The 21,931-nt window shown below is 52.3% G+C and overlaps 9 protein-coding genes across 9 annotated transcripts; 3 read left to right on the top strand and 6 right to left on the bottom strand.

Annotated features, from left to right (window-relative positions):
* Positions 1–550: 550 nt before the first annotated feature.
* BDV17DRAFT_286856 (uncharacterized protein) lies at positions 551–1,945 on the bottom strand (the record flags this gene model as incomplete). The annotated part of the gene is made up of 1 exon (XM_073761021.1): positions 551–1,945. The coding sequence occupies one exon, from the start codon at positions 1,943–1,945 to the stop codon at positions 551–553; it is 1,395 nt and encodes a 464-aa protein (XP_073620895.1).
* Positions 1,946–3,660: 1,715 nt separating this feature from the next.
* Positions 3,661–4,929, bottom strand: BDV17DRAFT_73626 (flavin-linked sulfhydryl oxidase ERV2). The gene is made up of 4 exons (XM_073765052.1): positions 4,491–4,929; positions 4,303–4,431; positions 3,966–4,247; positions 3,661–3,913 (listed from the first exon to the last, which is right to left on the bottom strand). The coding sequence occupies exons 1-4, from the start codon at positions 4,691–4,693 to the stop codon at positions 3,895–3,897; spliced, it is 633 nt and encodes a 210-aa protein (XP_073620894.1). The 5' UTR covers positions 4,694–4,929; the 3' UTR covers positions 3,661–3,894.
* A 204-nt stretch (positions 4,930–5,133) lies between these two features.
* Positions 5,134–6,510, top strand: BDV17DRAFT_73673 (ATP11 family protein). The gene is made up of 2 exons (XM_073765053.1): positions 5,134–5,458; positions 5,520–6,510. Exons 1-2 carry the CDS (start codon positions 5,283–5,285, stop codon positions 6,343–6,345), a joined length of 1,002 nt encoding a protein of 333 aa, XP_073620893.1. The 5' UTR covers positions 5,134–5,282; the 3' UTR covers positions 6,346–6,510.
* Positions 6,511–6,901: 391 nt separating this feature from the next.
* On the bottom strand, positions 6,902–8,239 carry BDV17DRAFT_73611 (alpha/beta hydrolase). Its single transcript, XM_073765051.1, has 4 exons — positions 7,908–8,239; positions 7,342–7,854; positions 7,161–7,286; positions 6,902–7,100 (listed from the first exon to the last, which is right to left on the bottom strand). The coding sequence occupies exons 1-4, from the start codon at positions 8,045–8,047 to the stop codon at positions 6,947–6,949; spliced, it is 933 nt and encodes a 310-aa protein (XP_073620892.1). The 5' UTR covers positions 8,048–8,239; the 3' UTR covers positions 6,902–6,946.
* A 118-nt stretch (positions 8,240–8,357) lies between these two features.
* Positions 8,358–9,537, top strand: pre3 (proteasome core particle subunit beta 1). Its single transcript, XM_073765050.1, has 5 exons — positions 8,358–8,551; positions 8,611–8,656; positions 8,717–8,731; positions 8,791–9,066; positions 9,122–9,537. Exons 1-5 carry the CDS (start codon positions 8,512–8,514, stop codon positions 9,444–9,446), a joined length of 702 nt encoding a protein of 233 aa, XP_073620891.1. The 5' UTR covers positions 8,358–8,511; the 3' UTR covers positions 9,447–9,537.
* A 1,553-nt stretch (positions 9,538–11,090) lies between these two features.
* Positions 11,091–12,629, top strand: BDV17DRAFT_286851 (putative cyclin-dependent protein kinase complex component; the record flags this gene model as incomplete). The annotated part of the gene is made up of 2 exons (XM_073761020.1): positions 11,091–12,320; positions 12,369–12,629. 2 exons carry the CDS (start codon positions 11,091–11,093, stop codon positions 12,627–12,629), a joined length of 1,491 nt encoding a protein of 496 aa, XP_073620890.1.
* Positions 12,630–14,818: 2,189 nt separating this feature from the next.
* Positions 14,819–17,734, bottom strand: BDV17DRAFT_286850 (uncharacterized protein; the record flags this gene model as incomplete). Its single annotated transcript, XM_073761019.1, has 1 exon — positions 14,819–17,734. One exon carries the CDS (start codon positions 17,732–17,734, stop codon positions 14,819–14,821), a length of 2,916 nt encoding a protein of 971 aa, XP_073620889.1.
* A 781-nt stretch (positions 17,735–18,515) lies between these two features.
* Positions 18,516–21,032, bottom strand: BDV17DRAFT_73542 (putative TBC domain protein). The gene is made up of 2 exons (XM_073765049.1): positions 19,242–21,032; positions 18,516–19,189 (listed from the first exon to the last, which is right to left on the bottom strand). Exons 1-2 carry the CDS (start codon positions 20,883–20,885, stop codon positions 18,581–18,583), a joined length of 2,253 nt encoding a protein of 750 aa, XP_073620888.1. The 5' UTR covers positions 20,886–21,032; the 3' UTR covers positions 18,516–18,580.
* On the bottom strand, positions 21,033–21,811 carry BDV17DRAFT_73536 (uncharacterized protein). The gene has a single exon (XM_073765048.1). The coding sequence runs from the start codon at positions 21,586–21,588 to the stop codon at positions 21,181–21,183; it is 408 nt and encodes a 135-aa protein (XP_073620887.1). The 5' UTR covers positions 21,589–21,811; the 3' UTR covers positions 21,033–21,180.
* Positions 21,812–21,931: the final 120 nt, after the last annotated feature.

The following is a 21,931-nucleotide window of genomic DNA, read 5'->3' as shown; positions in this document are numbered from 1 at the left end:
GCGCCACGTATATCTAGGGATACTATCCAAGCTATCAAGGCCTCTTCCTGAAGCTTAGATAGCCTGTGATTGTGGTTGCGACGTTCTGGCTTGGATTGGTGGCCCTTTAACCGATCGCGTAGGGTTTGTGGAGGTAGATTATAATGCAGTGCAGCTTGACGAGGATTTCGAATTTTCTTATTTTTCAAGTCTTGAATCGCGCATTCTATCCTGCCTTCTTGCTCTATCAATTCTTGTTTTGTTTTACGCGCTTTTCGTGGCATGGTGGTTGGTTAAAATTGATGGGTGGTAAACGCGTTTGAATTTTAAAAGTTGCACGGATGACCCGGGAAGTACGGGTCACCCGGGAATTACGTTAGTGGAACCTGCGATACGAGAAGATATGAAGATGATCTCGTAATAATCATTACTCTGTGCTCTGCATCGGCGAATTTAATAAACAAATCCAAGCCATCATCGCTATGCGGCCCTCGACTGGAGGACAAGATATGTGAGATGAAACAAAACCGCCCATGCAAAAGATAAAGATACGTGGATATGAGAATAGAAATCAGAAGAAGATCACAATCTCCCCTCGTTCATTCTGCTTAAGACGCAGCGTCCGCCACAGGTCCTTCTCATCGTCTCCTCGCCGTTCGCGATCTGCACGGCTCCGACCTTGCTCTCGTCCACGGTCGTTGTCATACTCATCAGTGAAGTCTTTGTGGAATCGCTTGAGGACTTTGTTGACAGAGAAGCCGCGGGTGCTCTCGGGTCCCTTGGTCACCAAAGACAAGAACTGCGCTGCCATCTGGCGCTGGACCTCGTCGGGGTGGTTCTCCTGTCGGTATACAACAACCTCGCCACCGTCCTCTGACCGCTCGGGATATTCGGTCTTCTTGAGACGCCGCATCGGGTGGTCCCCCTCTGTCTGTGCGCTGACCTTGCGCTTGGTCTTGAGGCCGTCAGTTGAGTTAGGCTGGTCGCGGATCTTATGGGTCTTTTTGGCCTTGCGAGGCTCGGCTTCATTACCGGCAACACTGCTTCCGGAGACGCTAGAGCCAGTAAACATGGAAGAGACCAGGCGCTCCGCACGGTTCTTGATCGAGATGCCCAGACCTGCGTCTTCCTTTTCATCGCGCCGCGTGCGCTTAAGTGGCGAGGAAGGATCCTGATACCGTCGGCGTGGGTTTTCTGAGTCTTCATCATCTAGGGAAGGCGACCGGAGCATGCGATCGAGACCACCTGTCAAGCCGGAATGAAGCATCGGCGTTCCCGGGTGGTTCAACACGCTAGACGGCGCCTCGAGCATAGGAGTGTCTGCGTCTTCTGGGTCGTTGTCGTCGATTCTCCGCTTTCGCTTCTTCTCGCTCGTAGTCGCAGTCAAAGTGGGAGGTGACTTCTGCCTCTCTCCGCGTCGGTCCTTCTTCTTTGGCGCGGGAGTCATGAACTCCATTGATATAGCGGCCGCCTTGTTGTTGGGGTATACTGGGGGCGCAATAGGACCAGCACCGTAAGAGAAGCCGTGCTCTTCGTAGGCGACATCGTAATCCTTGCTTTCATCATCATCATCCTCCGCCTGAGCGCGCGCCAATGCCTGGGAGGTCTCAAACACAGAAGGCGCGTGGTCCTTCATCTGCATCTGTTCTTTCGGTGGCACAAGAGAGACCTTGGACGCATTTGGCGTCTTCTCGTCAACTAAGAAGTCGAATACATTGACTTTGGCGCCCTCTTGTGTCTGAGTTGGTTTGTTTTCGTTTAAAGTGGGCGGAGTCGGCGCAGTAGGGAGAAGGTTGGTTTGAGAATCGGGGGCATCTTCGACGTATGGAGCACGATGACCGGTGTTCGCCTTCGACTGTTGATTATTGTTCTTGTTGCCGTTTTGATTTTGGTTGTTGCCTTTGCGTCCATTCTTGGATGGTCTCTCCTTATAGAGTGCTCCCTGGTATTTCTGGGCCTCGCTCATGCATGACTGAGAAGATACTAGTTAGATCGAGATCTCCAGCCAGCTATAATATTTGGGTTCGTTGGCGGAGCGCCATCATGCGTATCGCTGACGCCGGGGATGAATCAATTCGGTCGAAGGGCCGAGACACCAACCCGATAGCCTCCAATAACAACAAATCAAAGGGTGTATATTCCGTACCGTATGCGATCTGTAGGAAGTGCCTTGGAAATGGGTCATGCAGTCGATGCATGTAAAAGTTGCGCCGCGGCATTGGTTGCGATGAGGATCAAGCTTCTTCTTGGTGAGAACATCACCACAGCCCTAGAGCAGGAGAGCGATTAGCGCTTGTCCTTATTGTCCTGAGAGGCTGCGACTCGTAAATTGGCAAATAAACTCAGACAACTCACCTCGCATGAGAACGACACCATATTGACAACCCCCCGATGTTATGGCCCACTTATGGGAAGAAAGACCACAGCAAAAGGCAGAGAATCAGCGTAGATCAAGTCGCAACCCCGCAATCAACTGGAAGCCTGAGATCTTCGTGCGAACAGTACGTGAGCGAAAAAGCGTCGGATTCGCCTTTGTTGACAGAGGAAAACAGTCAACCTAGCAGGCAAATAAGAGGAAGGATCACAGATAGAAGCGTCTGGGAGCCTGCGCAACAGTCTCCGAGTACCAGCAGGTAGATGAAAGAGCGAGCGACTGTGTCTTACGAGAAGAGAGAGCAACTTGCGCTTTCCCAGCTGGAATCTTTTGGCGCGATCAAAAAATGCGAGAGAGAAACCCAAGTGGAAACAGTGGGTAAACGCCACTAGGCCACTTTGGGATGAACAGGCTCCGCAAAGTATGCCTTGGAAACCAGGCGCTTAAGGCCCACCCCCATACAATGTACAAACCCGTGGCCCGTGACACTTAGAAGTACAGAACAAAGAAAGCAGCCACTTTCACTTCTTTCAAATCTCCCTTTGGAGTGAACAATTGCGCCTTTCTCGGGAATCACGAAAACTCGATACATCTCACCCTCGTATTCAAATCTCGCCCCAATCCCCCAGCGTCGTAAGCAGCGTCGACAACACCAACCCATTGGTCTACCCGCAAGACCTCAAACAGTCCAAAAAATTGCATTGCTATTCGCGGCCAGTGCCACTTTGCAGATCAACGGACTTGATCTGATGGAGGGTCGGCGCTTCAACACAATTGCAGATGTTCAGAGGCGTGAGCCTGTCAGGAGACTCGCCCTGGCGCACACTGAACGGCCAAGGACATATGATGCGGTCCGCCCCTCGGTTTGGCTTTAGTGCGGCGCTTATGGAAGGGCTGTTTGTGCCGCTGATAATGTACTGATATACATACATATTGTGGGTGTTTTGCGCAGCCGCATAGCACTTGCAACATATTACTCGGAGGATTTGGGGCGAGATAAAAGCTCCGTCTGCTATGGTCTAATAATAGCCTTGACGCGATCTTGTTTCCTGTAGATTGGCTTGGGATTTTCATGGATAGTCCTTGCTCGGACAACGCCTTCTTGCCAGGTATCTTGACGAGCAGCTCAAATCGTTCTTGCTCAATCTGATCGTACTATAGCAGGAATGTAATGGCGAGAGGTCGAGCTAGATGAAACACACCCTTCGGCCCGGGTCAGCTGCACCAGTCAGAGGCATTGGCCCACACAAGCGTAGTCATGCGCACAATAGTGCATATTCGTGTCGCCTTCGGCTATACATATGTAAGGATGTCCTTGTATCTATTCCGTGGAGCTCTCTTGCAACCCCCACATGTCCATATCTGCTGTATTTGGTTGATAGGTTCTGGCACTGCCTTCCCAGAAGGACTAAGTAGATGTTGCGATATGCGTGCATCCATTTTAACTGGTATTTCGACAATTCGAGAAGAGGCTACTGTACATTCAACGGACCAGCGTTGATTAGTTGCATGATAGCGAATGAAATGGGTATCGCGAAAATCTATCCACCCCGTGTGATGCTAGATCTCTGTCAGTCAATGTTGGTAGAGCGAGGTAAGGGGCTGCACTGACGGTTCCCTCGATATCTCCACGGCCGAAATAGTGTCAAGATCAACGTCACTTTCACGAGCGGCCTTCTGTGCGCCATCAGAGCCACTATTTTCGCTTTCCTCATCATCTCCGCATCCGCAGTCATAGAAATCGCCAAGCTTGTTACAGTCGAACGCCGGCTTCTCAAGCATCGCATTGACCTCATTGTGGATGAAGCACCCCCATCCCGCAGCCGCGTTACGAGATGAGACCTGCGGAGGGTATTGCTTCAGGTGACCTTGGAAGTGTGACGCGCATTCACCGCTATTTACTAGTCAGCATTCGGCATGCAGGGAGGGCGAACGGTGGCAAGATATACCATGGGTAGAGTCGCGCAAATAGGTAGATATATGAGCGTAGTGTCTCTTGCTGTTCTTCGGTTGGATCTTCGGGATAACGAGCGAGCATGGTGTGGAAGTATTTCCATGTTGCGCGACCTAATTCGGCTCTGAATTTTCAGAGAATTAGCACCCATTGATATTCCGAGGGATCCGCTGGTCTCCATACTTTGCTGTCTCGTTGCCTAGGCGGGGCATTACAATATCCCCTTTTATCAAATCGTCTTTGACCGGTGTGGTTTTCTCGAGATGGCCCGGAGCCCGGACGGCAGGACTAGGGGGTCCATAAGGCTGAATGAACAAAATAAAAAGAAAGAAAATTAAGATGGATGCGCTGAGCAGAATGCGTCTTGTGATTTGTCGATTGGCCATTGTCAGGTGGAAGAGCGTCACGGTATCGAATCTAGGCTATGGTGGAATGCGGGAGTAGGGGAGGGCGGGGGCAGGTCGTTGTTGGTAGGGGAAGCAGAAAGACTACAAACGACTCTCGGCCAAGGAATGTATCAAGATCGTAAGATTTTAACGACAGACAGAGAAGTAATACCGAGGAAGAAGCCAGAGTTCATCTTCCTCCATAAGCGGCGACGTAGTGGTCTGAGGTACAGAGTAGATTGTCTTTCAGACTCAAAAGGTTCGGAGATCGAGGAACCCACGTGTCGCATTATTCGGCTTAGTCACTATATTCTCTTATGCTGGCTGAAACCCAGACCTCATGGTAAGACGATCTATCTTAAACATAATCAAGTGCGCCATACACCGAATGCTAACTTAAAGTATTTCCAGGCGCGCCAACCCTCGTTCATAGAACACAGCAACGACCATGCCCGACTCCAACAGCGATTAAGCATTTTGCGGGGGGACGATTACATAATGCCTATGTGCAGATCCGCCATTTTTATTTGGCCTCCCCGAGCCTCAACCCGTTTCGACTCTCGACAAACCCACTCTGGCACCAACAAAGATGGCGTCCTTCAGACCCCAGGCCTTTCAATCCCTACTCCGGAGCCGGACCCCCTTCATCCGCTCGCAGCAGCGCCGGTGGGCTCAAGTTCACGATGTCCGCTTCCTCGCGACGCACCGCGACCCCAACCAGGTCCTTGACAGATACCGGTCGAAGCTGGACCAAAAGGCTAAACAGTGAGTCGCAAACCCTCTTCGAATATCCAGTTCCACTGGAATGCTGACTACCAACAAACAGGGAAGGCTTCGAGTCCGTCGAATCCCTAAAAGAAGCCCACCAGGAAAAGATCGATAAGCTCCGCCGCGAAGCATCCACAGTCCTCACCCCAGAACCCCCAGCACCCTCCGCAACACCACACACGCCTCCTCCTCCACCAAAGCCTCAATCCGCCGCGCAATCGAAATTCGCCGAAGCGGCAAAGTCCACCTCCTCCACCGGCATCAAAGCCCTAAGCTCCTACCTCGACGTCGAGAAAGTCCGCGCCCTCCCACCAAAGGAGATTGAAGCCCTTTGGCGTCTGCGCCACGCCTCGAATCCGACGTCCATTTGCGCCGTCATCCCGCTGGAAACATACCAGCGCATAAACTCCGCCGCGCGCCAGAATCCGCAATTTATCCTCCCCTTGCCGCGCACACAGTCCGAGACCGCTGAAGCCACCTCCGCACCGGAAGAAAACACCGGCGCAGACATTCACTTCCTCCAATGGGCCTTCCACCCCCCTGCGTCGACGCCATCGGCCATAAACACCCACACCTCAACCGTGATATTCACCCCGCTAGCCGCGTACAAGCTACACGGCGCATATGCGCAGCCGCACACCACAATCACCCATCACCTCGACCTCGCGGAGGATAAGGGGATCGTTCTCATGCACGGCCAGGTCATGCCTGACTCGGGTGTCTCGACTGCTGAGGCGACGTGGCTGGTTAGCTGTGTGCAGCGTTTCTATGATTTTGGGGGGCAGGCGAGTGGACGTAAGGGTGAGCTGCTGCGTATGTTCACGCAAGGTGATGTGCAGAACTTTAAGATTGAGGAGTTGATGGCTGAGGCGGAAAAGCTGTAAATTAGACTGCATGATTAGATAGATCAGATATCCTTGTATAACATTTAGCTATTTTCTTTTGGGCTCGCATTGGAGTGGTATACTGGAGGACTCGATTCGCTTGCGTGTAACAAGCTCAGTAAATGGTATTATCTAATTAAATAGAAGAAAAATACCCTTAGATGTTCAATCGGGATCCAAACCGGAACGCCAATCTCAACGAATTGAAGCCAACTCCCACCCACATCCACAAAGCCGCCGTTAGTATCGTGATGGTGACGTCTTGAGGGAAGAAATAGGTCGACTACCCTCGAAAGAACTGATCAATAAGGACAGCTAAATCAAAAGAAATGGTTTCGGAAGTCTCCCAGTATTCCCAGATACGTATCGCGGTTAGAGGGGCGCGCTGGGAGAGCGTGGCGGTAAATTACAGTAAGGGGAATCATAAACTGAAAACAATGAGGGTTGCTGGTCTGTCGACGTGGTCTGCAGAGTCGGCTAGGCCATTCGTCATTAGGAATAAGAGCGGCTGAGCCCTAATAGAGCGGCGCTGCTTGTGGCGTAACATCGACGCCGTCAACTGGCATATTCGTGGATCAAAGGTGAACAAAGAAAGAGTTTATCAGTGCTTGAGAACCTCTTCTGTGACGAAGGAGTGGATATGCTCGAAGTAGCCCGGTTCGGCCACACTATCGTTATGTTGACCGTTCGGAAGAGTTCGCCATACTTTGCGGTTGGAGTTACAGATGGCATATAGCTGTGTCATATTCGATGGACTGCCAATAGTTAGTTCATTCACTTCGTCTGTTATATTCGTCACAAAAGGCGCTGCTCACGGAATGATTTCATCTTTGAGCCCGCTTAGGAAAAGTACTGGAGTCTTCGTGATCTTTGGCAGAATATCCTCGCTCGCCCACGTTTGATGACAGAAACGAGCAAGGTACCGGGCGGGAGGAAAGACACTTGGGTCAATTAGTACAAAGCAGAATGGCAGTAAACATCAAGAGGAGGACGTACCTTGGAATCAATTTGCGGATGCTGAGAAAGGTATTTTCAAGGATCAACCCGGCAATATCGCCCTTTTCCTCATTCTTGGCCACTAGGTGGATTGACACTGCCCCTCCAAGACTCTGTCCATAGACTACAATGCGCGAGTTTGCCGTCTCTCCTCTTTGCCGCAGATGATCTAGCGCCGTCTGAGCGTCGATCTTGAGTCCATTCTCATCCGGTACCCCTGTGGATAAACCATAGCCACGATATTCCACCATCATAACATGACAGCCCAGGTAATCTTGAAGCACTTTCGCAATCGGGATACGGTGGCCCACGTTGCCTGCATTTCCATGGAACATCAAGATGGTGAGGTTCTGATCTAAGCGTTTGCGCGGGGCACGAATAAAGTAGGAATGCAGAGTAACATTGTCCGGAGTGCGAAGGTGAACCTCCTCATAGTCGTCTATCCCAAATTGGAGAGGTTTAGGGACACTTGTACGGGCATCGGCGGGGATATTTCGGGGGTAGATTAGTTCACTGCACAGGTTGTCAATTCTCGGAGATATCGCACGGGCTTTTGAGGGACGGACTTCTGCTTGAAATATAAAAGACCGCTGGCAACAACAGCCAGTCCAGAAGATGCTAACACCGGAAGACGAAGAAACTGGGCAGCGCTGTTGGCCATGTTGGCTATACTCCACGACGGTGGGGGCGGCGGAGATTCCGACATGTTGAGCACGTTGCGAAAGGATGCAAGATGGCAGAAAATGTAGAGGATGGACTATCTGGGGTCGGATGAGAAGTAGGCAGCCTTGCGCCCTACGCTGAGTAGGCCCTCAGTCTGATCAGCACAAGAACAGAAGACGCAAGAGAGATAGGGAGTGCTGGCGGATCGCATGGACTGATTGTCCGCTCAGGAGGCTTCCATGTTGCGGGGAGGAGACAGCGGGAAGCGTGGCCAATGGGCGTGGCTGCGGGTCTCACCGCCCGGTGGAATCAGCTCCAACTTGCTTGCCCACGTAAGGCTCGCCTGCCTTGAGCTCGGTAGCTCTTCAACAACCGCTCAATTCTATCTCAGCTGTACACTCCCAGTTTTTCTTCCTTTCCGTTCTATCCGAGGCACTTGCGTGACGTCCAACATCCCGACACTTGAAATATTCTCGCATTTCACGTTTTCACTTCTCAACCAGCACAATGGTCCACGCTCACGGCGTCACGGGCATGCTTGGGGAAGGTCAGAAGCTACACCATACTTCTTCAACTCGCCTAACATGCTCACTGACACTTGCTCAGATGGCATTCATATTGATATGAACCACCTCAAGAGGGGAGAAGTCAAGTGAGTCCTTTAGATCCTATTCGCCTCTTGATAACGAGTAGCTAACACCGCTTCTTACAGCCTAGGAACATCAATGTGAGTATCTACGATGTAGCAATCGAAGCCGAGTCGACTAACGCTCTGTCCTTCTTCAGCATGGCGATCAACTTCAAAGATGGTGTTATCCTGGGCGCAGACAGTCGAACAACGACCGGATCCTACATTGCCAACCGAGTTACCGATAAACTGACGCAGGTCCACGATACCATTTGGTGCTGCCGGTCTGGTTCAGCCGCAGATACACAAGCTGTTGCGGACATTGTCTCGTACCATCTCAACATGTACTCCATCGTCAACAACGAGCCCCCAAGCACTCAGGTTGCGGCAGCGCTGTTCCAGGAACTATGCTACGAAAACAAGGACATGCTAAGGTATGTTATCTAGTCGATGTCAGTGTGCAACAGTTAGTTGACGCGTTTGCTATAGTGCCGGTATCATTATCGCAGGTTATGACCCCCGTTTCGGTGGTCAAGTGTATTCGATACCTCTGGGCGGATCGCTCCACAAGCAGGCATACTCAATCGGCGGATCCGGTTCGACATACATCTACGGTTACTGTGACGCCAACTGGAAGGAGAACATGACGGAGGAAGAGGGTATCAACTTCGTTCGGTCGGCGCTGCGGGAAGCAATCAAATGGGATGGCAGCTCGGGTGGTGTGATCAGGATGGTAGTCTTGACCAAGAACGGAGCGCAACGACACCTTTACCTGCCCGACAACGGCTACACTGGGCCAGGTACCACCAATTGAAGCTATACACGATGAGCCATGACTATATCTCGATGCTAGCTATCAATCGAACTTCTTTCTTTGTTATCTTCCTCTTGCATCATGATCCTTCACCTACGTATTTTCCCTTAATGTATCGAGTAGTAGGTTCCCGAAAGCTCATAGCGATCAGTTTGGTCGACGGATCTGCGTCATATCACTAATGAGAGATCATGCTGCCACGCAAGGATCTCCACCAGTTGTACCAGTAAGGCTGCAGAGTTGCCGGCTTGCTTTTTTTTCTGCAGAGGACTATGCTGGCAATCGCAGCCACCTAAACCAGCTGGTAGCTTGCGTTCAGTACCGGGCAGTATCAGGTAGAGATATTCACTCCGTATATAGAGTCAGGTCGAGGCTCGAAGCCAGGGCCGGAGGTCGTCCGGGCCCAGTTTATAGCTTGTCGGGGCGAATCAATCAAGGTGGGTTTCGGCATCACGACTATCTTCCCCAACCACCAATCATCCGACCATCACCACCAGGTGCGCTTCCAACGAGCCGCCATTCGCCGGTTCCAGCCCTTGTATGCCCGGCATGAATCCTGTTGTCTCCTGTTCTGGATCTTGGATTTCATACCTGTCCTTCGGATTCGGAAGCTAGCGACCAGGTGGAATCAAGACCACCAGTGATACAGAGGCTAGAGGGCCATGATACCAGGGGCGTTGCAGGAAAAAAAAAAAGGAAACAGGCATAGCACCTGGCAAGAGTCAGAGGATTGGACAAATGGTAGAATGCTTGACGGGTGCATGCTCACTCTCAGTGCTCACCGTTTCGCGCAAGCGGCGATGATGCATCTCCTGTTGAGGTATATTCTCACCATTGCTTCCTCCATGGGCCAGGTTAATCATTACCAAGTCATTCTTGTTCTGCAGTTGAATCGATGGTTTTATAAATCGAATCCAAATTGTCGAGCATTTGGGCCTGAAATCCAGCGTTTGTTGTTGTGTTGACTTACTGTCCCTGCTGACTGTCCCGGTGGAGCCAGAGGAGAGAGAGCCCGTCAACCAAACCGTCACTACATCGCCATCACCACTTCGTGTCTATCGAGGCCTCTCCTCCGCCACCATCAGGTTAGCCTCCCCTTCCTTCTTCTCCCCCTGTCCTGGACTTGGCTTTCTTTCGGAGGCTCCCTTTACTCTTCACCTCTGCCCATTCCAATTCAATTCCCCAGCTCCTTCACTCAGTCGCAATGGGCTGCTCCATTGCCGTCTCTCACTCGTGAATCCCTTCCGATTCAAGCCTGCCTGCTTGGGTCGGAGTGCGCTGCGCACCCCCAAGTGCTCTGGCCCTTCGCGATCGTTCTCACACCGGGGAATCTTCTATTTCCGTTGGTAATATCTGATTGATTGTATCCGGCCCCGCGTCTTCTGTCTTATCTCCTGGCCGCATTGCTCAGCTTCCCCTCACCCGCACCTCTCTCTCCCTCTTCCGTGGTTACCTTGAGCTCCCAGCGCCTCCTCATCACACGTTCCTGATGCCGTACTGTCGCTGACGTTAGTTTTAGAGCCCGGTGGCTCAGTTTTATATTCTTATTCAGCGCAATTTCTCTCCCTTTATCCCGCCAGCTAGGACATGGAATCGGTCGTCCTCAACCATCCGCAATCGAACCAGAGTGATAGCCATTACACCATGCTAGGAGGCATCGTCCCCTCCTCGGAATCAGTCTATCGACCATCTTCACGTCAATCCACCCAGCCGCTGTCAAACTTCGAGTCAGGTAGCTCCATCGCGACCTCGTCCAACACTACCCCCACCTTGTCTGCCCCGCCATCGGCTTCTGCCGCAGGTTCAGCCCGATTGTCCTCCCAGGATGTTCCGGCCTACATCAGCCGATCCTCTTATACTAGTTCACAATCCTCAGAATCTTCAACGGTCACGCCGGGACCGACTCCGCACCAGTCTGTATCCATGAATCCGCCCACATCTGGTCAACCGCCACGCGCTGACCCTAGCCCTCACTCTGTTGCGTACTCTTCGCAGCCGTCTGGTTATGGTGAACCTACCGCAGCGCCATCGGGGCGACATACAGGAAGCCATTCCTCCCCAGCGTCTCCGCAGTTGAGACCAACGTTACAGTCTCTCCGATCTCTGGGAGGATCAGAGGCTAGCTCGCCTAGTCGCATTAAAATCCGCGATCTATCCCATATCCAAAGCTTTGCCAGCGAGGAGTTCCTAGCTCAGTCGCAGAGGAACCGAGTACCAGGTTCCTGGGCTCAAGAGCGCCAGTTCGAAATCAGTTCCATGCCGGTCACGGACATAATCGAAATGGTTGCCGGGCTTCTAACTAAGATTACCACTACAAACGACTCACATCATGACCAGGTCCATCGACAAATACCCCCTGTTGATGGGTCAAGCAACCTGACTCAACAAGCGCACAGCGTGCTAGCGTTCCACGGCAAGAACGTCCCGAGCATAAGTATACTGAGCTACTTGACCAGGATACACAAGTATTGCCCAACGACCTATGAAGTCTTTCTCAGTCTGCTAGTATATTTCGACCGCATGACTGAGATGGTGAACAAGGGCCAACTGGAGCGCCTACGCCGTCGCTATACCCGTACAGATGCCTTGCAGTCCGAGGCCCCGATCAGACCCAGATCTTCAGAGTCGTCTGTTGCGCAACGTGCTCATACTTCGCCGATGGTGACTCCTCCACCTTCCGCTGGAATTGCAGCGCAAGACCCAGCGTCATCCTCGCCTATATCACCAACCGTGAATCCGCAGCAAGCAGAAGACAGCCTTTCTCACTTCTTTGTTGTCGACAGCTTCAACATCCATCGTCTAGTCATTGCGGGCGTGACCTGCGCTAGTAAATTCTTCTCTGATGTATTTTATACTAACTCGAGATACGCAAAGGTGTGTTTCCTTACAATCCCTTTTGAATCCTTTCACTCATTCACTCAGGTCGGAGGTCTTCCCCTAGCTGAGCTCAACCACCTCGAGCTCCAATTCCTCCTGCTCAACGACTTCCGCCTCTCAATCCCCGTTGAGGAACTAGAAGCATATGGTACCATGCTCGTGGAGTTCTATGCCCGAGAAATCGTGGCTCAACAGCAGCATCAACCGCAGCCTCAAGCAGGATTAACGGCCGAATCGGATGGAACGTACATGCGCTCTCGCGATACGCGCCAACCCGAAGTTCGCCAGACCAGCACGCCGCCTTGAGATCATTACTTATCCTAGGGTCGGCCTGGCTGTTATAGCCGCTATATATGCACCTCAAGCACGCCTCGCTTGGCGTCGTCTTTTCTTGCCTGAGGACCTTGGTGTCTCCCAGACACAAATATCATTATCATAACGGATGCGCTGTTTAGCGCCATTGGGCAGGCTTTCCCATCCATACTCTATACTGCCATTACTACTCGACTACCCTGAGTTGATCTGATCTGCTTGGCATCGCATACCCCTCTTGATGCCTTGTTCTGTCTGTCTGTCTGTCTGTTTGTTTGAGCCAAGCCACGAATGATCTGAGCCTTTTCATATCCATATCCATATTCATAGACTACGTGCCTACAAACCTTGGGGCTTGCCGCTTGATTCTCCCTTACGCCTGGCTTACTCAACTGCGCCTAGCCTAGCTTCCGGTTGTCGATGTTCTCGTTCTCGTTCTCGTCTTGTTTTACCTACCCGCTTTCTCATTCACCTATCCTATTCACCTTCCAATTCTTGCATGGCCTACTGACCTAGTGCATACCAGTACTTCGTCCTCACTATTTTGTCATTGTTATTCATCCGCCAACTGCATACCGGTTCATCATTCTGACGTTGGCTGGCATTTCTTGGGCGTTTCCTCCTGTCTTTCTATTATTATTGTCATTGTTGTTCCCCTAAGGTTAAGATGGCCATGGTGGGCGTCTTGTCTTGTCTTATTGAATGATTGATTGATGTACGTTGGGCGTCTTGATAGTTTACTTTTGTAAGATTGAGTGAAGTAACTTGATCAGTTTCATACCTAGGTATCACTCTCTCTCTCTACTAGGTTTGTTGTTGGTCTTGACTACTGTAGGTAACAGCTTTCTCAGCCTCCTCTTGGTCCCTACTAAGTACTACAAGCTACAAGTAAAACGCAGGTATGAGCTGGGAACTAAAAGAAACAAACAACTGTATTTAATGAATCAGTAAGTAATCTCTGTTATAAATGTCGAAAGTCCAAAATGGCTCTGTCCGTCTGTCTGTGCGATGTGAAGACCGGACGATGAAACTGAATACAAGAGAGGGGAAAAAAATCAATATATGCACAAAGCCACCTTAAATCAATATGCTCGGCTCTCCGCACCTCCACTCCACATCATCATCCCCTGACTAAGCCAAGCATGTCTCCAGGATCACATGCCCGCCAAGACCCTATCCCGTCAACGCCCAACATCACCTCAAACCCCAAATCCATCACAGCCCTGTCCTGCCTCGATGCCCTCCCCCTCAAAAGTCGGTGTTGGCCGGTCGATCGTATCAGCTGATGTGTCGTAGGGTGGTGTTTCCCACCAACCAACTATCAACCCTAACCTTATTGTCTGTTGATTAATCACATACAGAGAAGAGAAGAAGGAAAAGAGTATACTTACCACCACCGCCCTCCAGTCGATAAGGTCGTCATCGGCGGCGGCGGGGTTCGGCCTGCAGGAACTGCTGTGAATCCGGTAGGTAAACACCCAATGAAGACGTAGGCCTCCCAGGCCCACCTGTAGGTGTCTAGTGAATTGCAAGCAAGTTTGTGAATTCAAGCGATTTCCTTAATCTCCATGCCAGTAATAGGCATCAGCAGGTTTCTCTGTCTACAGTTTGTGGACACACTCAATGACATAGGAGGTCTCATTATGACTGAGAAGACGCGTCCAGGGAGGTGTACATATTATGATTTATGCTGCTGATAGAGTGAACAATAGCCGTTTAAAGACTCCGTATGACTGGGCGTCATGATTGCCATTGAGGACTGTGGTCAGTCTTCAGGACTACGTAGATGGACGAAGGCAGAGTGACTGGCAGTATATCAGGGAGTAGGAGCGGGATGATATTAGTTCGGTCAGAAGAAGTAAATAAAGACTATGCGAAAGGCCGGAATAGAATCAGGGGTGGCTCGCGCGATACCCACCAACTGTCTCTAACGTGGGAGGACAATGAGATAGACGCAGCGTCTGTGAGTGTTTGCTTATGGTGTATATATGATATATATGATATATGTGAAAATATGTATACATATGTGCATATTACATTAGAAGACAGGGTATCAATAGTATAGTATAGTAAACCGAAACAAGCACCAGTATCCAGACACCACATCCATCCATCCATCCAGACACCCAACCGAATGACAACCACAAACCGTCAATCGAAAAGTAATTTAGACAAAGTCCAACTCAAGGCGACGCCGACCCCTCAATACCAACCCCCTCTCTCCGCCCCCTAACAACAGCCCTAAGACAAGCGCCCACGCCCTCCAAATCCCCCAGGAGCCCAACGTGCCCACGCTCACTCTTCACAAGACCCTCCTTGATAACCCTATAGCCCGCGGGTAACATCGCCGCAGAAGCGAGACAGACACCATCACCAGCAGCAAAAGCAAGATCATCGTAAGCGTCTGCATTCTTAATGGCCTCGCGCGACGAAACGCGTGCGCCGTAGACCGTCGGTACGGACTTGGAATACAGCACCGCGAAAGGCGGGTACTTGTTTCCACTCTGGTGCTCGATGTTATGTAGTGTTTCGTGCTTGAAATCTGCTACTTCCTTCAGTGTGCGGGCGAGGTATTGGCGAGCTGCGGCGCGGGGGATGGTGACGGGTTGAACGGCGGGGTAGGTGGATGAGGAGCTCTTGGGGTTTGTTGCAGGGCCGGGGCCAGGGAGGACGTCGTTCTTATTGAGCTTGAGGGTATTCTTAGCGCTGTGCGCGGCTTCTGCTGCTGCGTCTTTCGCGCCTGTTGCTCCTAGGGCGGGTGTGCTGGTTGCGCTGCCGCTAGCGGAGATAGGAGCTATAGGTGAGTGATCGGTCGATGAGGAGTCAAAGCTTGTGCCGAGGCCGATGCTGTCGTCTGTAGAGGAGTTGGAAAGGATAGTTGAGAAGCGTTTGCGGAGAGGGAGGTTCGAGGCTGAGCGGGATGAGGGCGGGACAGGTAAGGGCGGGTTGATGCAAGGCGAGAGACGGAATTCATCCCAGACTGCCGGGTCGAAGAAGTCGAGGCGATATTCCTCCTTCGTGCGCTTGTTGATGAAGCAGTGTCCCTTTTCCGGAAGGAGCGCAAAGCTCGTCCTGAAGGTGAAGTTGACTTGTGCTGTGAGGACGCGTGAAGAGAGCAAGACGTCGTCGCCGTTGCGGAGCGGGCCGAGGATGTTGACGCAGTGCTGTGGGACTCCTGCGTACACAACACCTGCGAACAGCTCGGGCCGTTGGTTGACTGCGTGCCGAGCGATGAGGCCTCCCAGACTATGCGCAATCACATACGCGCCGCGCTTGTGCGGCGGGACGTCGGGGGCATTACAAGGGAGCCCCTCGAGGTACTTGATTAGGCGTTTAGAGAGGAGATGCGGGCTGAGGCGCCAGTCATAACCGTAATTGTGGGCGCGAAGATCGCCGCGGATAGCATTGTCGCATTTCTGCAGACGCTTCAACAGCCGCCGGCAGATATCGACCGGCCCAACATGAGACAGAACTCCGTCAGGAATAATGGTTTCCTCCATACGCTCTTCATCCTCGTGCGTCAGGCCGACTTCGAGATCTACCTTGCGTAGATTCAAGCCGACTTTCATCGGCACCCAGAGCTGGCGCTGGGGCGGCTTGGCAGAGCGTAGGATAGAGCCCCGGTAGCCGCCCATGACAACTACATCTCCAGTCAACTCACTCATCGCTTCGAAAAGGACAGGGTAAGTTGCGGCGACACTCTTGCGCGCCGAAGACTTCGTGGCTGATCGTGGCAGAGCCGAAGAAGGCTGGTCGTCTGCTTCTAGCGGTGAATCCGCTGAGGCAACAGTCTCGTCCGTCGTATTCTCTGTTCTGCGATTGTGTGCATCCGAGAGAAATTGCCTGTACCCCCAATCGCTGCGCAGATCTTGCAAGTGCAAAGTTGGCATGCTCAACAACCGACTGCTCGAATCCTGCAATGTGTCCTTGATCGCCTTGAACCGACTATTCGTCTGCTGGTGGATATGCTCGTACTGGGGGCGGTGCTCGAGCGACGACGCGGTAGACGAAGCCCGCAAGTACAACGACTGGTCTGAGGATGACCGGCGCAGAGTCGGATTCGACCCGACAAAGGAATGCTTCGCCCGTTTCTGCGCGGACGGAGCCTGCAACGGCCTCAATTCGCCGATCGGGTCCTCGGCGGGTGCGGTGTAATCCGAGGCCGGCGAGCCCGGGTTCGAATTGGAGTTGGAATTCGTCACCGACGAAAGTTGGGGTGACCGAGACGCCGCGGATCCAGACACCGTACCCTCCTGGTCCAGATTCAGCCGCGATGACCAGCTGGGCGAGCGATGCCGAGATACCGACATCGACAAGCTGCCGGTTCGAAGATGGAATGAAGGGAAGAACTTCTTCAATCGGCTGGTATGGCTATCTCCCGACCATGCCCTCGGCCGTAGCGGCAAGGTACTCTTCAGCAGCGATCTGGTGAAACTGGTGCGCGCGCCCTGAGGCTCTCTCGAAACCTTCTCTCTTGAACCTTCATCCTTATCCTGAACCTTATCCTTATCCATACCTTTATCTTTATCCTCGACCAAAGTCAGCGCCTCGGGCTCCTCCGTAATCACCGAAGAAAACAGCCCCTCGTCCTCAAAGGAACCTCCATTCCGCTCCATAATGCGAGTCTTTTCCTCCGCAGGCGTAGAGCGAGACTTGAGTCGGCTTTGGTCATATCCCATGCTAACGCCAATCACATCGTCTGCCTCGGCTTCGTCGTCCACGCCGGTAGGATGGAGTCCGCGAGAGCTAGATCCGTAGCCATTTCCCGCTTCGTGGTCCTCACTGTCGGAGGCGGAGGGGGTGAGGTCCCCGCTGGGACCGTTGGTGGTTGTGGCATTGGCGGCGGCGGCGGCATTGAGGTTGGGCTTGGTGTTTGTATTTGCGTTTGCTTTTGCATTTGCGTTTGCGTTGATGTTTGCATTCGTGCTGGCATTGGCAGTGTGACGGTCGCGGTCTCGGTCATTGGGAAGGACGGCACTGCCAGTCTGACTCTGAGCAGTGGCATTGGCATTGGCATTGGCATCCGCATCCGCATCCGCATCCGCATCTTCATCCGCGTGCAGGTCCGGGCGAGGTGCTCGTGCAGTCAAGGAACACATGATCTACTCGGGCTTGAGACGACATCCCAAGTGCCCAACCGGAGTAAAACGTGTCGTAGGACAAGGGAAAAGGAAAGAAAAAAGAAAAAAAAAGAAAGGAATAAAATAAAGGTGACGATAAGAATAAGAATAATAATATAACCGTCAGCCAACCCAAAACCCAATGGAGGGGACCACTGGGTTTTGAAGGAGGCCCAGAGGCGACGATGAACGATTGGCACATGGAATGGCACAGAAAAAGAAAGGGTCCACTGCACAGCCTTCTTTTCGGGTCCCCCGGAAGCAGCAGCTCGACCCAATGCCCATGCTCATGCCCAGGCCGGATGCATAAAGATAAGATCGGAGAATAGTACCGTTGAGGACGCCTCGGGTGGCCATCTTTGGTCATGTTTCACTGTTCTGTCTCCATGACGGGAGAGAGATAGTATCTCGATTGCAGAGATCTTGTTCTTGAAGTGCTAGCCTCTTTTAGTCTTTTAACTGCTGCTTGGGCCCGAGCTCGCGGGCATGTGATGCTGCTTATCAGTAGTGGTGATGTCACTGTGCAGCTGAGTCACGAATACATCATTATGCAGGCCAACAGGCACTGGCTAAGGTTACGAGAATACGAGCGGCCCAATGAGCTTAATCTGGTTACCGATAGTCCGAGGCTGGAAGCTGTCGCTATGTATCCACAGAATAGGAAATTAAGAATGCCAAGTTCATACAGTGGGTAGTTTATTTACAATAGATAGGTTCCCCGACCAATCATGCATGTTGACTCCTGAGAATGAGGCTCCCGCCGTATTCGTTTTAAGTCCGAGTCCAGAAAGTCTCGTATAAACGCAACAGATAAATGACTGTGGATCATGCTTGCGAGCGCACCTTGCCTGCCTCGCGCATCTCAGTCATAAATCCGTCCTCATCGCCAGCAGATGTCAAGATCCAATAGTCGCCAGCTGCAGCGCTGGTAAGACCGCCCCCAAAACCAGCCACAGGAGCAGCAGGTGCGCTCCGACGCTCCTTGAGCTTAGTCCCTACATCGTGCGGTCCCCAGGCAAGAATGTTTTTCACCGCAAGGCGGCTATGATCATCGGGCTTGTTGAAGCCGAACAGCTGAGTCTGTAGGCAGCCGAGGATTGCGACGGCGGCGCGGATCATAATGCGATCGCCTTCAAAGACCCAGCAATCCCAGACACGGCTGAGGCGCTCAAGGTCGAGACCATTGGTGAGCAGTGACCGGAACATATTTTCGAAGATCTCTTCATCTGACAGACGCAAAGTGTCGTAAAGGTGGGTCGCCAGACGTGGGAATTTGTAGCGAAGAGTTGCGGACGCCAACGAGTATGTCCGGCTAACGGCTCCACGATCCATGGTCATGAACGCAACGGGTAGCGGCCTATTAAGCGCATTGGCCATTGCGCAGAACGCGGAAGACGGAGTTGGGAACTGGAGCACAAGAAGTGCGGCGATTGTCTGCGGAATCATCAGTCTCAATTCTGTCCGTTAGGCAACGGGGATAACTTACGTGAAGACCACTCATGTATCCTACATCACTTCGATACATGGAGTACGCTTCAAGCACACCAATCAATGTTTCGCGCAGAGGACCACCCTCTTGGAAGAGGTTCAGCTCTGGGAAAGCCCGTGAGGCATCAGACTGGATGGTATCAAACCATGCCATCATTTTCTTGTTACTCTCGCCAGAGTCACCCTCAGACTTGGCGCGTGCGTCTTTTGCCCGCTTGAGGGCTTTGTTGTAAGATTCATCAGAGAGAGCCAGCTCATTGCCGATGGCACGACTCCAGGTCGACCCTCGAATCCGGGAGGGTATGCCTCGCCACCATAGCTCGCGAGTGCGAGTCTCACCAATGGCCTTGGTCCAGTTGGGATAGACATAATCGTCCCAGATCTGCTGAAGCGTATCGCGGGTATTGTCGCGCTCGCATTTGACAGATGCCGCTTTGGCAGCTTTACGTTTGTCTGCTTCCCGAGACTGTTCCATCATCCTTTTATATTCTCTGAGATGCCGCCTTTCCTCTTTCTGATCCTTTGGAGGAAGCCAGCTGGGGCGAGTGCGCGTGAGGACCTTCTCCTTCTCCTTACTAATAGGCAAAGGGTCGATCATGATATTCGACTTTTGGAGAGGGGGCAGCTCAATCGGGGTCTTGGAGTCGCACTTTGACTCATTGCTGGACCTCAACGAGCCACCACTCTGAAGGCTGTCTCCTCGTTTCCGATCGTTCTCATCGGCATGGAATTCCAAGGCTTGAGTCAGGTTCTTCGCTTCTTCGGACAAATCGGACATCATGCTGTTGTAAGAGTAAAGGCGTGGATTGCGAGGCGAAATCTGTCCGCGTTCGGGGCCAGCCGAGCTAGATCGGATCATCTGACGGTTTGCTCGAGATGTAGCAGGCGACCGCCGGGCTGGAGCAACGGCAACGGCAGCTTCAGAAACTGAATGAGATAGAGGAAAAGGCCGAGGTCCAGGACTCGTCCGGGTAGGGCTATGATCTCTGGAGGGGGCACGATCATCAACCGGCCGCGGAGATATAGGAATATTCCATAAGCTAGCATCTTCGGGAAGCTCGTCGTCCGAGTCGTGATATTCCTCCTCCAACTCCTTCAGCGACTTACGGTTGCGCTGCCATGACGGCTTTCTATTGAGAGACCGAGTGCTAGAGGGCGATGTAGGCATATTATGAGTTGACGGCGACAGAGTCTGGGAGGAAGGGGACGGGGACAAGGCAATGCCATGTGAAGGTGAAATTGAGGGTCGGAGAGGCGAGGCAGATCGATTGCGACGAGTTCTGGACTTCGGCCGCGGGGTTTGTAGGTCTCGCGACGTCGTCATCAGCTTTGGACCAGGGCGTCCTTGAGCGTATGGATTCCTTGGGCCAGTAGTCAGATCGCGTGTCGTCGAAGCCGGCGATTTGGCGAGCATTCTGGCCGTCGATGCCCGCGCGACCCCAGGTGCTCGGCCATAGGGAACAGACGTCTCCATGTACGGCACAGCCTCATCCTCCAATCCTATATCTTCAAAATTCCCAACATCTCCAAAGACTCCATCAGGGCTGGACATGCGCGAGGAGGACCGGTAGGACGAGGACTTGGAGGACTTGGACCCAGACAGCTCAGGAGGGGAATTTGGTGCGGTCAAAACGGTCGTCATATCGGTCGTCAGCCTCAATTTCAACAGCACCGATCAAGCCAGACAAGGCGTATTAGGATAATTATAAGCTGATAGCGGTATGTTATCTCGAAAACAAGCGATGGATCGCGTCGTGGGGGCGGGAAAAATGCGGACCGCCAGCGACAGACCGAAACGAACGACTAGCGGGGGATCGGGACGGACTCGGGCGTCCCAAGTCCAACGGCGCTGTATTAATATTCCACAGGGAGGCCGAGGGCCATTAAGGACCAGTCAATAGCCAGGACTGGTATCCAGGACTGCGGCGGAGTGCGCGTTATGCAGCCAGAGTTGCGGAAGGGTGAACAGGGGGTTCGGAGTCGGAAGTAAGCGTAAGGAAAGGGCGAGAGCGAGTGAGAAATGGAAGAGAGAGAGAAAGAAGGAGAGGTAGAAAAAGAAAGAAAGATCGACACAAGCGAACGACAATAATGAATCGAATTAAGAGCGAGGGTAGCAGCAGCAGACAGGAAAGAATGGAGCGAGAGACGATTCCATCACCGACAGAGAGACAAGACTTCAAGATGAAAGGCGCGATTTCCAAGTTCTCAGCCGAACGCAGAGAAAAGGGTCTAGTCTGCTTGCCTGAGGCTGCTATAGTGCTCCAATGGTAGAGTCCAGCTGGCTCCAATCCGGTCCAGACACGCCGACTGGCTGGCTTTCCTTTGCTGCACACGGCGATCGGCATCAAACCGGTTTAGAACAACTCAGATGAGGTTAAGTTGGTCTCCAAGCGTGAGATTGAAGGAGTGGGCGGCCGTTCCAAGGCACGCCACAATGCCACATCCACTGCTGCCGTCCACACGTGCAGCCTTACTGCTTTGAAGCTCTCAAAGGTCGGATTTCTGACAGGTCGTGGGACCATAAGGTGGGAGAGAAAAATGTTTTTTTTTGTATAGGATATTATTGACTATTGACTTTGTTGACTTCGCAGAGTATGGAGGAATCAGCTCATTGCCACCCCCTTAGAGACCTACCATACAGAGCCCAGCAGCCCGTCCACTCTGCGTGTCGTCCACTCACAGCCCATC

This window comes from Aspergillus undulatus (assembly GCF_047715775.1).
Source record: "Aspergillus undulatus strain CBS 261.88 unplaced genomic scaffold BDV17scaffold_2, whole genome shotgun sequence".
In the NCBI taxonomy this organism is placed as follows: Eukaryota; Fungi; Ascomycota; class Eurotiomycetes; order Eurotiales; family Aspergillaceae; genus Aspergillus; species Aspergillus undulatus.
Note: the sequence above shows the minus strand (reverse complement) of the source record. Positions and strands in the feature narration are given on the sequence as shown.

Coding starts and splice junctions, on each gene's coding strand:
- BDV17DRAFT_73626 (XM_073765052.1), bottom strand. CDS start 4,693: ATGGCCAATCGACAAATCACAAGACGCATTCTGCTCAGCGCATCCATC. Junction 4,432..4,490: donor CTAGGCAACGAGACAGCAAA/GTATGGAGACCA, acceptor CTGAAAATTCAG/AGCCGAATTAGGTCGCGCAA. Junction 4,248..4,302: donor TTTGCGCGACTCTACCCATG/GTATATCTTGCC, acceptor ACTAGTAAATAG/CGGTGAATGCGCGTCACACT.
- BDV17DRAFT_73673 (XM_073765053.1), top strand. CDS start 5,283: ATGGCGTCCTTCAGACCCCAGGCCTTTCAATCCCTACTCCGGAGCCGG. Junction 5,459..5,519: donor CTGGACCAAAAGGCTAAACA/GTGAGTCGCAAA, acceptor ACCAACAAACAG/GGAAGGCTTCGAGTCCGTCG.
- BDV17DRAFT_73611 (XM_073765051.1), bottom strand. CDS start 8,047: ATGTCGGAATCTCCGCCGCCCCCACCGTCGTGGAGTATAGCCAACATG. Junction 7,287..7,341: donor ATCCGCAAATTGATTCCAAG/GTACGTCCTCCT, acceptor AATTGACCCAAG/TGTCTTTCCTCCCGCCCGGT. Junction 7,101..7,160: donor CTCAAAGATGAAATCATTCC/GTGAGCAGCGCC, acceptor AACTATTGGCAG/TCCATCGAATATGACACAGC.
- pre3 (XM_073765050.1), top strand. CDS start 8,512: ATGGTCCACGCTCACGGCGTCACGGGCATGCTTGGGGAAG. Junction 8,552..8,610: donor CACGGGCATGCTTGGGGAAG/GTCAGAAGCTAC, acceptor ACACTTGCTCAG/ATGGCATTCATATTGATATG. Junction 9,067..9,121: donor GAAAACAAGGACATGCTAAG/GTATGTTATCTA, acceptor CGTTTGCTATAG/TGCCGGTATCATTATCGCAG.
- BDV17DRAFT_73542 (XM_073765049.1), bottom strand. CDS start 20,885: ATGACGACCGTTTTGACCGCACCAAATTCCCCTCCTGAGCTGTCTGGG. Junction 19,190..19,241: donor GATACATGAGTGGTCTTCAC/GTAAGTTATCCC, acceptor ATGATTCCGCAG/ACAATCGCCGCACTTCTTGT.
- BDV17DRAFT_73536 (XM_073765048.1), bottom strand. CDS start 21,588: ATGCCGATCGCCGTGTGCAGCAAAGGAAAGCCAGCCAGTCGGCGTGTC.